Raw genomic sequence first — 16,053 nt, 5'->3', positions numbered from 1 at the left:
TTCTGGTTCTTTAGGGATCCACAGATGAATAAGACATGGTCCCCACCATTCAGGAACTCTTCTTTCTCGGGGAAAGAGGAGCTGGGCCACCATGCAGGGTTGTGCAAGGTGTGCATTCCACGTGTTCACTATCATCATAGATAATATGTTTAGTATGACAGTTTTCCAGCAGATGGCAAACAAGTGTCTTGAGTAGGCAGCTTTATACAATGTGCACAAAGGAACCTTTTGGGCCTTCAGAGGAAATGGACAAGAAACTTACCATTTTAATAAAATGTTAAATATAAGTGCTTTAAATAAGGTGCAGACAATGCTGTGGATATTTAAAGGAGGTGAAGGGACCAAGTCATCACAAATTGCTCACCTTATGGAGGTTCAGGGCTCACCTTGTGGAGTAGAAGACCTTTGAGGGTGTCAGAGATTTGAGCTGGAAGAGAAGTTTGGGAGGAGCGTGGTGGGGATGTTCCAGGAAGAAGCTACAGCACAATAGGCAAAGTCATGCAGATAGGAATGCCATTAAGGGAACCGTATTGTCCAGTTGGACTGGATTGTAGGGTATATATAGGAAGTGATGAGAGCATAGGAAGTGATGAGACTGAAAGTTGGGAATATAAACTAGAATGAAATTGTAGAATTCTTTGAATCTCTTGCAAAGGAAGTTTTTGATCTTAAATGTGAGAAAGTGGGGAGGGGACGTCGTAACAGAAACACTATGTATAGATTCATTGATAGGTTAAGTAGAATAAAGTTTGTGAAACTTCCTGGGTAAGATTATACTATAAGCTTGGTTAAAGGTGGTTATTTTTGCCAGTAGTCAGTAAAAGTATCTAAAATACAAGGGAAACTTACAAAATACAGTATATCCAGAAGGCTTTAGCTATATTCACTGAAGTATTGCTGGTGTATTGTTAAGTTCTGTCAACTTACGAACCTGAAATAGAAGGTGAATGAATGTTAAATGTCCTGATCTCTACCTAAGAATGATAATTGTAAAAGGAAATGGACAGAGATAGCTGAATGATCTTGACAGACAGAAGCTTCAAAGTGTGTAAGAACCCCAAAAGGGCGTTAGATTATTTCTTTTTTTCTTTTTTAGTTTTAGTTTTAAAGCAGAAATGTGGATGTTCTTTCCGCTGTGTCTCTGTCCTCAGATTACCTCACATTTTCCTCTTCTCTTATTATTTTGATGCTATTTGAAATTAAGGCTAGAAATTTTCCCTGAGGTCACCTACTTTGCTTATTTGTCATTTGTCTTCCTACAACAGGAGTTCCACCATCTTCCTCTGAAGACCTAGCCATCTTGCTCCATGAAGGTCAGGACAATCTGACATGCACTTGTTTCTTGCCTCTTTACCTGAAGAGTAGTCCTCTTCCATTGTGTACATTTTTTTCTTAATAGGGGAGGGGAGGGGAGAGCCATTACCCCCCCTCCCCTTCCCTCCCTAAACCTTGGGGAAGTAACCCCCATTGCTTTCCCAAGATGGCAGACCCCATCATGGATCTGTTTGATGACCCAAATTTATTTGGCCTGGACTCTCTTACTGATGACAGCTTCAATCAGGTTACACAAGACCCTATTGAGGAAGCCCTTGGACTGCCAAGCTCTCTGGACTCCTTGGATCAGATGAACCAGGATGGTGGAGGTGGTGATGTGGGGAATTCATCAGCAAGTGACTTGGTCCCCCCACCAGAGGAAACAGCCCCCACAGAACTTCCCAAAGAATCGACAGCTCCAGCTCCAGAATCTTTAACCTTGCATGATTATACCACTCAGCCCGTCAGCCAAGAGCAGCCAGCCCAACCTGTCTTACAGACACCGACGCCAACGTCAGGACTTTTGCAGGTCTCCAAGAGCCAGGAGATCCTGAGCCAAGGGAATCCTTTCATGGGTGTCTCTGCCGCAGCTGTCCCTTCCAGTGGTGCTGGCGGGCAGCCACCTCAGTCAGCCCCCAAGATTGTTATCCTTAAGGCCCCACCCAGCTCCTCAGTCACTGGTGCCCACGTGGCACAAATTCAGGCCCAAGGTATCACCAGCACAGCTCAGCCCCTCGTGGCTGGCACAGCCAATGGTGGAAAAGTCACTTTTACCAAAGTGCTAACCGGCACTCCCCTTCGACCTGGTGTTTCCATTGTCTCTGGTAATACAGTGTTGGCCGCCAAGGTCCCTGGGAACCAGGCTGCTGTTCAGCGCATTGTCCAGCCCAGCCGACCAGTAAAGCAGCTGGTCCTACAGCCAGTTAAGGGTTCAGCTCCTGCTGGAAACCCTGGGGCCACAGGGCCCCCACTGAAGCCTGCAGTTACACTGACCTCTACACCTACCCAGGTGACTTGAGTGAAAGGGGGAGGTGAATTTTGGTTTAGTAGAGGGCCCAGCAACTGTGTGAGAGCAAGTACAGGAGAGCCGTCTCTAGGAAATCCTGTTTAAATTCCATCTTTACTTTTTATCAGTTAGTATTGACAGCAATGTATTTGTTACTTACTAGGTGGAAGCAGTTAGGGTTAATGTATTTTTTTGAGCTCTTACTACATATCTACACTGTGCCTAGCTGGTGCTGAACAAGATAGACACAGTCCCTGTCCTTGCGGAGCTCACAGTCTGCCAGGAAATACAGACCTTAAACAAGAACTCATAATAATGTATGATATAAAGTTATATGAGTAATATAGGATGCAATGGGAACAAGAATCAGTTTTGGAAAACTACATTTATTTATATTTGCAAGACTTACGGAAGCTATGTGTATCTCTCCCCTGTTGTTATTACTAAGATTGTCCTCCTCTGACTTTGCCCAGTGAAAAGGCTAGTTTCTAGTATAAGAAAATAGAGGCTCTAGTCTCTGAATCCAGGGCCAGAAGGGTTTGGGGGGAGGGGAAGACAGTATTAAGATAAGTAGCATTGGTGGAGGAAGCTTATAAGGAGGTGGATTTCAGTTCAGTATAGACTTTTATTCTAATAGATTTCCAGAAAATGGAACGACTGCCATAGAAATAGAGCGAGCCTCCCAACAGTTTTTCCAGAACAGGCTTGGTACCCACTGGGCAGAGGTCATATAGAAAAGATCTTATCAGGAAAGAGAGGAGGATGAACAAAAGGAATTATACTGTGTTTTCTGACCCTCAGCTTTTGTAACTCTAGGATGAGGAAAACTGGTGTGAATATTAAGGGGTCTGCCATTCTTTAATGTTCTACCTCTCTTGCAATTTCCCTTCTTCACTCCAGGGTGAATCGAAGCGCATCACGCTGGTCCTCCAGCAGCCACAGTCTGGAGGTCCCCAAGGACACCGGCACGTCGTGCTGGGGAGTCTGCCAGGCAAGATAGTGTTACAGGGCAACCAGCTGGCGGCCCTGACGCAAGCCAAGAATGCCCAGGGGCAGCCGGCCAAAGTAGTGACTATCCAGCTGCAGGTGCAGCCGCCACAGCAGAAGATCCAGATTGTACCGCAGCCTCCGTCGTCGCAGCCACAGCCCCAGCAGCCATCCTCAGCCCAGCCAGTGGCTCTTTCCTCTGTGCAGCAGGCTCAGATAATGGGACCAGGGCAGGGCCCGGGACAGAGACTTTCAGTACCGCTCAAGGTGGTGCTGCAGCCCCAGGTGAGACTTCCGTAGTTAAGAAGGGGAACACATCCCTTAGTCCCTGGCTGTTCCCCTCGGCAGTCGCTCACTGTTGAACGTGGGGCCAGTCTAGGTTCATACCTCTGAAGTGACATGCAGACTTTTATTTCCTTCACCCGTGGAAACCTTGTTGTAATTACGTCATGAAAAGATTTGAGGGTTATTATTGGGTTTGGGATCAGAGATGACTTATCTGGTAAATTGTCTTTGAACCGTTTCATTTACAATCTTTTCTTAATGTTCTTGTGAAATAAAAATGACTGGAAATATCCTCTCATTTGAAACATAAAGAAGTAGCCTTAAAGAGGTCAAGTGATTGTCCTTCCTCTCACCCCCAGGGAGATGAAGGTAGGCCAAGAGTAGAATTTGTATTTTTTTACCTTTAGCCTAGAGACCAGCGTTGGCTGTATTGTTTGAAAATTTTCTGGAATTATGGAGATGAGTATTGACATTAGGAGCATGGCTAAAGGATATTGAAGGTTAATTTGGCACAGTTCTTGCCTTTTCTCATCCGCATCCCACCAAAAAATACTTTTTTTTTTTTTTTTGGAATGTGTCTCTAGGTTCAGTAAGACTTGGTCTGAGTCTGGTTCTTGAGGAATTAGAGAACTGACGTTTGTAGCCTACCTGCTTCAGAGTTGTTTTATTCAGGTTATTTAGCTACAAGCATGTTGAAATTCTAGTGTCTTTATTTCTGTAGGCCGGCTCTTCCCAAGGGGCCTCTTCTGGACTCTCCGTAGTTAAAGTTCTGAGTGCCAGTGAAGTGGCAGCTCTCTCCTCACCAGCAAGCTCTGCTCCTCATACGGGAGGCAAGACGGGAATCGAGGAAAACCGTAGGCTGGAGCACCAGAAGAAGCAAGAGAAAGCAAATCGGATTGTAGCAGAGGCCATTGCTAGGGCCCGTGCCCGGGGCGAACAGAACATACCTCGAGTCCTGAATGAGGATGAGTTGCCTAGCGTTCGGCCTGAGGAGGAAGGTGAAAAGAAACGCAGGAAGAAGAGCAGTGGGGAGAGGCTCAAGGAAGAAAAGCCAAAGAAGAGCAAAACATCTGGTACCTCCAAAACCAAGGGCAAGAGTAAGCTAAAGTAAGTACCACCCTTTGCTCTTTTGACGGGACATTTGAGGATAGTGCGTACATTTTAAAATTCGTGTTGTATTCAGCAGCTACAAAGTTCAAGGTGATCTCTCTATCATAGAAGATAATAAGGCCTTTCTTTTCTCTGTCCCAAGTGAATACCAAGGCGCGGGAAAGATAGCCAGTCTTGTGTTAGGGGTTACATTTAAAAGCTGTGCCTGTGTTTTTCTATATTCTTCCCGATTTTGTATCACCATAGTGTGGAAGACTTCTCACTAGCCCCCTACCACCCACACCAGTAAAAGAGAGCTGCTGTAGACATAGCTGCCCTGTTCTTACATTTCATCAGTGAACTGGAGAAGATTTCAGCAACCACTGTCAGCCTTAAGCAGTCTTGACAGAACCATGGCTTGCCACATAATTCTTGTCACAATTGACAAGAATTCCTTCCGTGTCTTGTAGCGTCACTCCTTTCTCTCTAGCTTCCACTCCCTGAGATTCTTCAGGCTTTGTGGTGTAATTATAATAATGCTTCATATCTGCACAGGATTTTTCAGCTTTAAAAAGCAAGTTTCATATCTGTTATCTTACTTGATCCTCAACAGCTGTCAGGCCAGATGTTATCAGTGTTTGCTACTTACGAAACTAATGCCCAGCTAGTGACAGAACTGGAACTAAAACGAGGCTTTGTAATTCTTAGTCAAGAATTCATTCTACTGTGTTATTCTACCTTTCTTCAGGTATTTGTGAATACAGTGGTAGCAAAGATTTGTCAGATCTGGTGTAAAGGTCGGCTGGTATTTTAGAAACCCTAATATCTTCTTTTTTCAAACACGCTACTCAATAGCTGTGTGTCCCACAGACTGAAGATCTAGACACTTATGCCTGGAGACTTTGTACGTGATGGTTTAGATTAATTATATTTTCTTACTTCTAAATTTTCCTTGCCTTCACTGTAACTGAATTTGGTTTTTCCTTTTTAGCACCATCACTCCTGTGGTGGGTAAGAAGAGAAAGCGAAATACCTCATCTGATAATTCAGATGTGGAAGTCATGCCTGCACAGTCACCCCGGGAAGATGAAGAAAGCAGCATTCAGGTAAAAGGAGCCCTGAAGAACTTACTGAAAAAAATCATGTTTTACTTCTGACAGACAGACCAAGAATAGATACTGAGAGACGATAAGCCTTTGCACATTTCAACAGTTTTTCTAAACCAGAGGTAGTCCTAAAAAGTAGAAGAGGCAAGATCTGGTCATGGTCATGTCTTTTAAATTTAAATTTGTTTTAGGCAAAAAGCATATTACTATAAGAAAGTAATACTCATTTTCTCAAATTCCAGTGTTTCAAAGACTAAGCAAATATGAAATTATGCTGGAAGATTGTTGTTTTGGGTATGGCAATACTTTGGTTTCTCTTAGAACTGTCTAGCTATCCTCCTTTTGCCTTACTTCTTCCAAAACTTCAGGGTTTTGAATTCTTGCAAAAACTTCAGCGTTTTGGCTCTGAGAACTGGGGTGTTTAAGGTACAATGTTTTTGCTACCTTTTGAAGATAAGAAACATTGGGAAGAGAGTAAAAGAAGCTGGACCAGAAGAACTTTAGTCCTCCATCTCTGTTGCCTTACGGTACCATCTTTGGCTCTAGTTTCCAACCATGGAAAGAATGTGCTGTTAATGATTCAGGAGACCCGTGGTACTTCTAAGTAGCTCTAATGGGCCTGGCCAGGTTACTTAGCTATGTGTAAGTTCTTTATCTGAAAAATGGAGGTTTGGACTAGACAAACCTCAGGTGCCTCACTAGCTATCAGTACTTTATAAATGTCTCCCCTCTTCCTTTTTTTCTTTTGATTTGAATTTTATTTTATTTATTTATTTTTTTATATCCCCTCTTCCTTAATATGCATTCAATACCTTGATAAACTGAGACTTTGGTTCTTCTGGGGTATGTTTACACGTGAGAATAGCCAAGACATTTTTGAAAAGAAGAATGAGGCAAAAGCTAGATTTAACAGACATTAGAGTATATTATGAAATAATAATTACTAAGAGTTTAAAATTAGAGAAGAAATAAGAGATTAGTAAAAGATAATAGAGTCTGGAAGAGGATTCAAATAGTTGTTATGAGAAGTTAGTATATGAGTTAAAAGGCCATTTAAAATCAGTGGAGGGAATTCCCTGGTGGTCCAGTGGTTAGGACTCTGCACTTTCACTTCTGAGGGCCCGGGTTCAATCCCTGGTCTGGGAACTAAGATCCTGCAAGCCGTGTGGCGCAGCCAAAAAAAAAAAAAAAAAAATAATAATAATAATAAATAAAATCAATGGAAAGAAAGATTATTTAATAAATTAAGTTAGGACAACTGGCTACACATTCAGGAAGAAATAAATAAAATTGGATTTCTTGCATTACTCTTTAACAAAAACAATTTCTAGTTTAATCAAAGGTCTAAATGCAAAAATTGAAATCATGAACCTTTATAAAACATGGATAAGTTTTTTTTTAAATAATTGTAAAATCAGGTAGCTCTTTCTAAGGAGAGTATTCAAATTCAGAAGTCATAAAGGGAAAGATCGATACATTTAACTGTATAAAAATTACGCATGTACTACAACAACAAAATTCTCTAAACAGCATAGTGGTTAAGACCACAGACTGGAGCAGGATTTCTTGGGTTCTCATCTTAACGCTACTGTTCACTAACACTGTCACTTCAGGCAAGTTTACTTAACCTCTTGGTGTCTCAATTTCCTCATCTCTAAAATGCAGATAGTAATATCTACCAAGTAGGGTTGTTAGGAGGCTTAAATGTAAACGTTTATAAAGCACATAGAACAGTGTTTAGGTAAGAGAGCATAGTAAGAGTTATGTATGTGTTTGTTAAATAAATAAACAAAGGGTTAAATAAGGTGTTTGTTAAATAAACAAAACACAAACTGAAGGCAAATCTTTGTGATACAAGAAATACAAAGATTAAAAAAATTTTAGAAGTGGTGTATTAATATGCTAGGGTTGCCGATACAATATACCACAGATTGGGTAGCTTAAACAACAGAAATTTATTTTCTCACAGTTCTAAAGGCTAGAAGTCCAAGATCAAGAGGTCAGCAGGTCTGGTTACCTCTGAGACCTCTCTCCTTGGCTTGCAGAGGGCTACCTTCTCACTGTGTCCGCACATGGTCTTTCCTCAGTGCGTATGTTCCTGGTGTCTTTGCGTGTGTCCAAATTCCCTCCTCTTTTAAGGACACAAATACAGTTGAGTTAGTGCCCACCCTAATTTAATCACCTCTTTAAAGGCCCTGTCTCCAAATACAGTCACATTCTGAGGTACCAAGGGTTAGGATTTCAACATAAGAATTTGAGGGGATACAATTAAGCCCATAACTTTGGTAATACCAGTGTTGGCAATGGAGACCTCACAGTCCCCCCAGGTCTTTTCTCCAGAGGTAACCTCTGTTACTATTTTTGTGTATCCTTCCAGAAATATTCTTTACTTTCATGAGCACTCTAATTCCACTCCCACTTACTGTAAGTATTCCATACCTACTCTTCTGTACTGTTGCTTTTTTTCTCCAACAATATATCTTGAAGGTAGTTCTTTATCAAAAAGATAGATCTAGCTATCCTTCCTCACACTCTCTTTTTTTATTATGAAAAATTTGAAATACACACCAAAGTAGAGAGATTATTTAATGACGTCCCGTGTTCCATCATCCCAGAAAGTTCCCTTGTACCCTCTTTTCAGTCAGTTCACCATCCTCTCCCCCACACCTCCACATAGGTAACCATTGTGCCCATTTTTATTACCATAAATTAAACTTAGCCTGAACTTCATGTAAATGGAATCACATAGTATGTACTCTTGGGTCTCACTTTTTTCAGCATTATGTTGTTCAGATTTATTCATGTTGTTGATGTATCTGAAGTTCATTCTTTTTTTCTTTCTTGAGAATCGTTTTTATTTATGAATATAGCACAGTGTTTATTCATTCTATTAGACATTTGGTTTGTTCCCAGTTTGGAGCTGTTATGAGTAAATCTGCAATGAACAGTCTCAGTACACATACTTTGTGGACATAGGTTTTCACTTCTCATAGCTAAATCCCCAGGAGTTGATAGACTGTGGGGTAGTTAAACATTTAACCATTTAACTTTATAAGAATCTGCCAGCTTCCGAAGTGATTGTGTCATTTTACACTTCCACCAGCAGTGAGAGTTCCAGTTCCACATCTTCAACATTCGGTCTTGTTAATTTATCCCATTCTTTTTAAATAGTTCTATAGTATTTCATACTTTGACTATAGCGTAATTTGTTTAACCAATCCCCTGTTGATAGGCATTTAGCTTTTCTCTGGTCTTCTACTACCACAAGTAATGCTACAGAGATTTGTATATATGTGCAAATTTATCTGTAGGATAATATCTTTGAAGTGGAATTGTTGGATCAAAGGGTATTGTCAAGTTTTCTTCTGTAGAAATTTTCTTCATGCCAGTGTGTACTCTCACCAACAATGTGTGCGTTCCTGTTTCAAATATTTGATCCAACTTTCTGATTTTTGCCACTTCGTTAGGTGCGAGAAAAAAAGAAAAAGGGGATCTCAGTTTAGTTTTCAGTTGTAACAGTTTTATTCTGAGTGTGAGCATCATTTTACACTAAAAACCATTCTGTTTTTTTCTATGAACTGTCTATTTATGTCATTTGCCCATATTTCTATTGTATTGATCTTTTTCTTAGTTATTCAAAAGACCTCTTTATGCTTGGGAAATGTATCATGGCATTTTTTCTCTAGTTTATTATTTGTCTCAACTTTATGATGGATTATATTGATATTACGCAGATATCTTAAACTTTTTACAAGGTCAAATTGATCAATTTATTAGAAACACCTTCTCTACTCCAGGATTATAAAAAAAAATTCTTCCACATCTTCTTTTAGAAATTTTATGTCTTTTTTTTTAACTTTTAAATCTTGCAGTCTTTTTGTAGATTTGTTTCTTACATCCACTAGATGGCCAGTCATCTGTTTTCAATCCCATTTTATAGAATAATCCACTTTTTCCTCACTGATTAGAAGTTCTGTTTTTATCATGTTCTAAATCCACATAAGTACTTTAGTCTATATCTGGACATTATTTCCTTGACATGTTTATCTCTTCTTGGAGAGGTACCAAGTTGTGTTAATTAGTATAGCTTTATATTGTCCTTAATATCTGATAAGGCCAAGTATACTTTTTCATATTTTTCCTGGTTATTCTTAGATGTTTAGTTCTCCATTTGAATTTAGAATCAGCTTATCTAATTAAAAAATTTTGTTAATTTTGTTTTTCGAATTTATGTGATTAGGGAGGGTATATATATTTCACTATTTATTCAACTCTCTTTTAATGTCCTCCTATAGTGCTTTAAAGTTTTCTTCACATAGATTTTATATATTTCTTACTAAATTTAACACTTAAGATAATATTTTCTCATAAAAAGAATATTTTCTTTTATTGTATTTTCTGCCTTAGTCTATATAAGAATGCTATTGATTTTTAAAAATTAATTTTATGCCAAGCAAGTTTACTCAATTTCAGTAGTTCTGCTTCTAATGACTCATTTGATTTTGAGTTTTCCAGGGGTTATAATCATGATTGAAAAATAATAATTTTGTCTCTCCATCCTTCCTAATTTTTTTATCATGAGCTGCAAGTATTACTTAGATTATTTAATTACAAAATCTTTTACTCAGCCATTTGAAAGAATAAGGCAGATTTGAAATGTATTGATATGGAAAACATCTCCAAGAAAAATGTTAACAGAAAAGTAAGCAGCAGAACAATACATACAGTATGATCCTATTTATTAAAACAAACAAAAAAACTTTAGAACTAAAACAAAGAAATAATTAGAAACAAAATGTTCTTGCACCTTTGCACTCCAGGGTTGCTCCTCCTGTGAAGTTCATTGCACTCTGCAGGTTGAGAGTCCTGTTTCAATTTTTTAGAGCCTCTTGCCAATAGGTTACTTTCAGGTGGAATCTGATACTTTGATAGAACAATTCAGCAAGTTAATATATATTCAGTACATAGAATAAGTTACATGATTTGACATCACATAATTTGATAAATAAGCTCTTTATCATCTTTTGGTTTGATTTTTCATAGGGATTTTGGAGTCAAATCTAAGTATATGACTATAGGCGAATAGTTTTAAAGGTTTTCTCCTTGAGAGACCTAAGCAGTTATTTTAACTATTTTTGCCTCTATAGAAGAGACGCTCAAACCGCCAAGTTAAACGGAAAAAGTATACAGAGGATCTGGATATAAAGATCACAGATGATGAAGAAGAAGAAGAAGTAGATGTAACTGGTCCAATCAAAACTGAGCCTATCCTGCCTGAGCCAGTGCAGGAACCAGATGGCGAGACTTTGCCTTCCATGCAGTTCTTTGTGGTAAGCTGAGAACGTAAGCAATTTGAGACCTTTGTCTTGCTGCTCACAATCTCTGTTGACTGACTGCATCTTTTGCTACAGGAGAATCCCAGTGAAGAAGATGCAGCCATTGTAGACAAAGTGCTTTCTATGCGTATTGTGAAGAAGGAGGTGAGGCCTCTATTTTTAATGTCAGCCCATAATGCTACAGTTACAGGCTGTATGTAATGAGTACCTTTGGATGTCAGGCTATATTGCTACAATGTAGTTACAAGAGATGGTGGAGAAAAGTTAGGTGGAAAGTAGGAGCTGTCTTATTGCCACTTCTTTCGCTTATTTGTTTAAACTGGAAAAGGGCTATTTTCTCCAGCTGTCAAGCCTCCAGCATTGAAATACCAGATTAAGTTCTTTAATCCCTTAGTCAGTAATATATTCTGGGAGCATTGGTATGAAGCTCTACCATGTGTGTTAAAATGAAAGGTTCCCTTTGACAAATAAGTTGTTAGTAACTGTAATTTCTTTCTTCTCAGCTTCCTTCTGGACAATATACTGAAGCAGAAGAATTCTTTGTCAAGTACAAGAACTAGTATGTGATCTGTGCAAAAAAGCTTTTCACCCCAAGTTCCTCAGGGTTGTAAAAAGTTCTCCTGTATAGTCTATCCTGGGTGGGAATGTGTCCCTTTTTTTATAGTCTCCTCACCTGTTTTTGGTGAGGAAAATGTCTATTCAGAGAGAAGCTCAGGAATTGACTCTTTATATTTACCTGCAGAAAGGTGGGGTGAGGATGGTTCCTGATAAAATGCCTTGTAAAATCCTCTTTACGTTAGTCTAAGATTAAGACCTCGCTACTCAGAGTGTGATCCGTGGACCAGCAGAGTTAGCGTCATTTGGGTGCCTGTTAGAAATGTGAACTTTCAAGCCTACCCTAGACCAGGTGGTTTGTGTGCAAAATCAAGTTTAAGAAGCACTGACCTAGGAGACTGTCTCCCCACTGAAGCACATACTCTTATGTCTGCTTCTGGCTAATCCCCACATCTCAGACACTAGCCGACCAGTTCCCCTTTCTCACACTGTGACTGGCTATTTCCATCCCCTTTAGCTCCTATCTACACTGTGAGTGGGCTACCATCTCCCAACTAGAGAAGGATAAGAGGATCCATCAAAAACTAAAGCGCTTCAAAACCAAAATGGCTCAGATGAGACACTTCTTCCATGAGGTAATTAGGAATAGGTATTGCCTATCATTTATTTCATAGAAGCATAAATTACTGGGGTTATCAGCCTTGACTGATTCTTCAAAAGACTCATAGTTGCTTTGTATATATGGGTATAAAGTGTTCATTTTGATCATTGGACTTTCCTTACTTAATTGCCCCAGGCTTTGTTTTACCAGGTCTAAATATGGTATTTTTATAAGTTATAGGGTACTTTCAAATTGAGTTTTTTGATATTCATGAAGTATTTTCAAAACAGATGGTAAACTGACCTCTGGTGTACTTGGTGGCATTCTTCTCCCTCTAATGTCAGTCTTCAGCAGTTGATGGTATCTGTAGACATAAGCAACCATATCATTAAGAGAGAACATTTATTTTCTCAAGTTTCTAATCCAGTATAACTAGAAATAGTGATAAAGGAGCTTTAATACCCCATACCCAGTGTTACTACTAGTTAAGTACTGGAACATCTGTAAGGATCTCTTGAGCTGTATTTTAACTCTCGATTTTGCTTTGTATACATATACCTTTCCCAAAATGGGATTTTTCATTACTGAGTGCCTTGAGAAGAAGAATTCTTTCTCAAAGCTTCTTAAGACCTAAAGAGGAGGACTTCCCTGGTGGCAAAGTGGTTAAGAATCAACCTGCCAGTGCAGGGGACACGGGTCTGAGCCCTGGTCCGGGAAGATCCCGCATGCTGTGGAGCGACTAAGCCCGTGCGTCACAACTACTGAGCCTGCGCTCTAGAGCCCACATGCCACAACTACTGAAGCCTGCGCACCTAGAGCCTGTGCTCTGCAGTAAGAGAAGCCACTGCAGTGAGAAGCGTGCGCACCGCAACGAAGAGTAGACCCCCTCGCCGCAACTAGAGAAAGCCCGCAACAAAGACCCAATGCAGCCAAAAATAAATAAATAAATAAATGTATTTTTTTAAAAAAAACCTAAAGAGGAGCTAGTAAGAAAGAGTGAAAGAAGGAATGATGTATAGCTTCAGCAAAAAACCCCAGCTGTGACAAAATACATCTGAAAAAACTATATCACCAGGTTTGCCAATAAATGAGTTATTTTCCACATCACTTGGAGAGGGCAAGTAGGGCCATGTAGGTTTTATAATTTCTTTTCATATGAAAATAATAATAATTGCGTTGTGAGGGGTTTTTTGTTTTTTGATTTTTGGTCTATGTTCTTTTAAAGCCTAATTTGTGAGATGTATGATGAAACTAATCCCATTCCAGTTGGTATTAGATATATAATTTGTGACCCTTGAGCCAAGCTCTGCTAACTGACTTGTATGCCAGTCAGTTTTGCCTTTATAGGTAGGCCATTTAACCAAATCAATTATTCATTTATTCATTGTTTATTATGTGCTAGTCACTATGGTAAATAAATCACACGTGGTCTGTGTTCTCATGTAGCTCACTGTCTAATGGGGAGAGAGAGAGATGTAAAAATAATTCAAATTGTGGTAAGTGCCAGGAAAGAAAGAGCACAGGAAGACCTAAGAAAAAAATGCCTACTTTGGATAATCAGTGAAGACTTCACTGAGAATTGAATTATGAATGAGTTAGCAAGACCATGAACACATGTAAATAGTATCCCTGGCATGGGAAATAGCAATATATGAAAGCCCTGAGACAGGATGAGGAACTGAAAGGAGAGTGGGACTGATGTACGATAGAGAGTGAGTGGCCCGAAATGAGATCAGAAATTTAGGCAAGCAGGTGCTTATAGACCTTTTAGTTTTGTTTTTATTCTACGTGCAAAGGGGGAAACCACTGGACTATTTAAAACAGGTCAGAGCACATCCAGTTTTCATTTTTAGAAGATCATCTAGGGTTTCCCTGGTGGCGCAGTGGTTAAGAATCCCCCCGCCAACACAGGGGACATGGGTTCGAGCCCTGGTCCGGGAAGATCCCACATGCTGCAGAGCAACAAAGCCCATGCGCCACAACTACCGAGCCTGCGCTCTAGAGCCCGCGCTCTGCAACAAGAGAAGCCACCGCAATAAGAAGCCTGCGCACCACAACGAAGAGTAGCCCCCGCTTGCCACAACTAGAGAAAGACCGTGCACAGCAACGAAGACCCAACACAGCCAAAAATAAATAAATAAATAAATAAATAAAATTTACTTAAAAAAAAAAAAGATCGTCTAGACTTTGGAGAATGGATTGGAGAAGAGTAAGCGTGAAAGTAGGATGAGCAGTAAGGAGGCTATTGAAGTTTTCTAGATGAGAAATTAAAGCTTATAGCAGCGTGGTTTCAGTGGTTAGAGAGAATGGGTAGATTTAAGTTTACTTTAAAGTAGAATTGACAGGATTTGGTGCAATGGCTTATATAGATAGGTTTCTGGTCTGAGCTAATGGCTTGAGGTAGAGTCATTTATTAAAGAATGGAAGATTTTAGAAGCCACTGATTTGGGGAAAATCAAGATTTTAGTTTAGACCGCGTTAAGCTTAAAATTCTGTTAACACATTTCTAGCAAGGAGATAGATATACAAATCTGGAGTTTTTAGGCTGCAATTTAACTTTGGAATGTATCAGCATATACATAATTATTAAAGCCTTAATAATGAATAGAGTCACCCTGGGGAAAGTTCTATACTTTCTAATAGTTCTGTACTTTTTTAAAGTTCTTTCTATAAGAGAATGGATGTAAGCCCAGAGCCAATCCTTCAGCAATTCTCACAAATTTAGAGGACCAGGTGAAGAAGGGACTGTTTGCTGGAGTGGTAGGAGAAAGATTAGGAAAAAGATATATCACAAAAATCAGGGGGAAAGTGTATTAAGCAGGAAAGAGTTTTTTCCTTAAGGTTTCTTTGAGCTCTTTCTTTGGAGTCTTGGGTTATTTATCTTGGGATACCACCCAAAGTTAGATAGCAGTGACTTAGGAACAAAAGAGCCAGTGAAGGTGACTGAGAATTGGCCAAAACAAAAAGTGAAACCAAAATAAAGGCTACCGAAGAGAATGTGGTGTCTCAGAAAAGCCTAGGGAAGAGAGTGCTTTGGGGAGAGAATAATGAATTGTTGAATACTTTGTATAGGTAAATTAAGGTGAGTACAGAAATGTTTCCATTATATTTGGCAATTTGGAGATCATTAATGACCTCGACAAGAGTAGTTTCATTGTGTGATGGAAGTAGAAAGAAGAGTGGAATGGGTGGACAAGTAAGTGAAGGAAGTGATGAAATGGAGGTACTGTGTGTTTAAAACTCTTGGAAAAGTTTGGGTATGAGGCAGAACAGAAGAATAGTTGCAGAGGGATGTAGAGTCAGGGAAGTCTTTTTAAGACGTGAAGTTCCCTGGTTGGGGAACTAAGATCCCACATACCGCAGCTAAGTTCGCACACCGCAACTACTGAGCCCATGCTCTCTAGAGCCCACGCACAGCAACTAGAGAGCCTGCGTGCCGCAACTAGAGAGCCCACACGCCGCAACTAGAGAGCCCGTGTGCTGCAACTAGAGAAGACTGTGTGCCACAACGAAGAGCCCACGCACTGCAACGAAGACCCAGCACAGCTAAAATAAATAAACTAATAATTAAAGAAAAGATGAGAAATAGTCGAGTATGGTTGTATGTTATGGGAATGCTCCATAGCATAGAGAGAGATTCCTAAGAAGGCAAGAAGGAGTGGAATCCAAAGCATGTATGGAGAGAATGGCCTGTTAGGGAGTAGTGACACTTCATCTGGTAACAGGCAAGAGGATAGATGCAAGTACAGGTAAGTGTGTAGGATATGATATTAT

The 16,053-nt window shown here is 39.8% G+C and overlaps 1 protein-coding gene across 7 annotated transcripts in view; it reads left to right on the top strand.

The window, feature by feature from the left end:
• The window catches only part of CHD8 (chromodomain helicase DNA binding protein 8), a 56,888-nt gene that overhangs the window by 17,655 nt on the left and 23,180 nt on the right, over positions 1-16,053 (top strand). For 5 of the 7 annotated variants that reach the window (XM_059913804.1, XM_059913803.1, XM_059913805.1 and 2 more), the window contains 8 exons: positions 1,266-2,323; positions 3,221-3,592; positions 4,314-4,699; positions 5,673-5,787; positions 10,935-11,117; positions 11,199-11,267; positions 11,627-11,682; positions 12,196-12,313. In XM_059913804.1, coding sequence (XP_059769787.1) covers positions 1,481-2,323; positions 3,221-3,592; positions 4,314-4,699; positions 5,673-5,787; positions 10,935-11,117; positions 11,199-11,267; positions 11,627-11,682; positions 12,196-12,313 — 2,142 coding nt within the window. In that variant the 5' untranslated portion in view covers positions 1,266-1,480. The remainder of the gene's footprint in view (positions 1-1,265; positions 2,324-3,220; positions 3,593-4,313; positions 4,700-5,672; positions 5,788-10,934; positions 11,118-11,198; positions 11,268-11,626; positions 11,683-12,195; positions 12,314-16,053) is intronic. The other 2 variants (XM_059913806.1, XM_059913809.1) reach the window with 2 other exon arrangements.

Source organism: Balaenoptera ricei, chromosome 2, assembly GCF_028023285.1.
Source record: "Balaenoptera ricei isolate mBalRic1 chromosome 2, mBalRic1.hap2, whole genome shotgun sequence".
NCBI lineage: Eukaryota > Metazoa > Chordata > Mammalia > Artiodactyla > Balaenopteridae > Balaenoptera > Balaenoptera ricei.
This window is presented reverse-complemented; position numbering and strand designations above follow the sequence as displayed.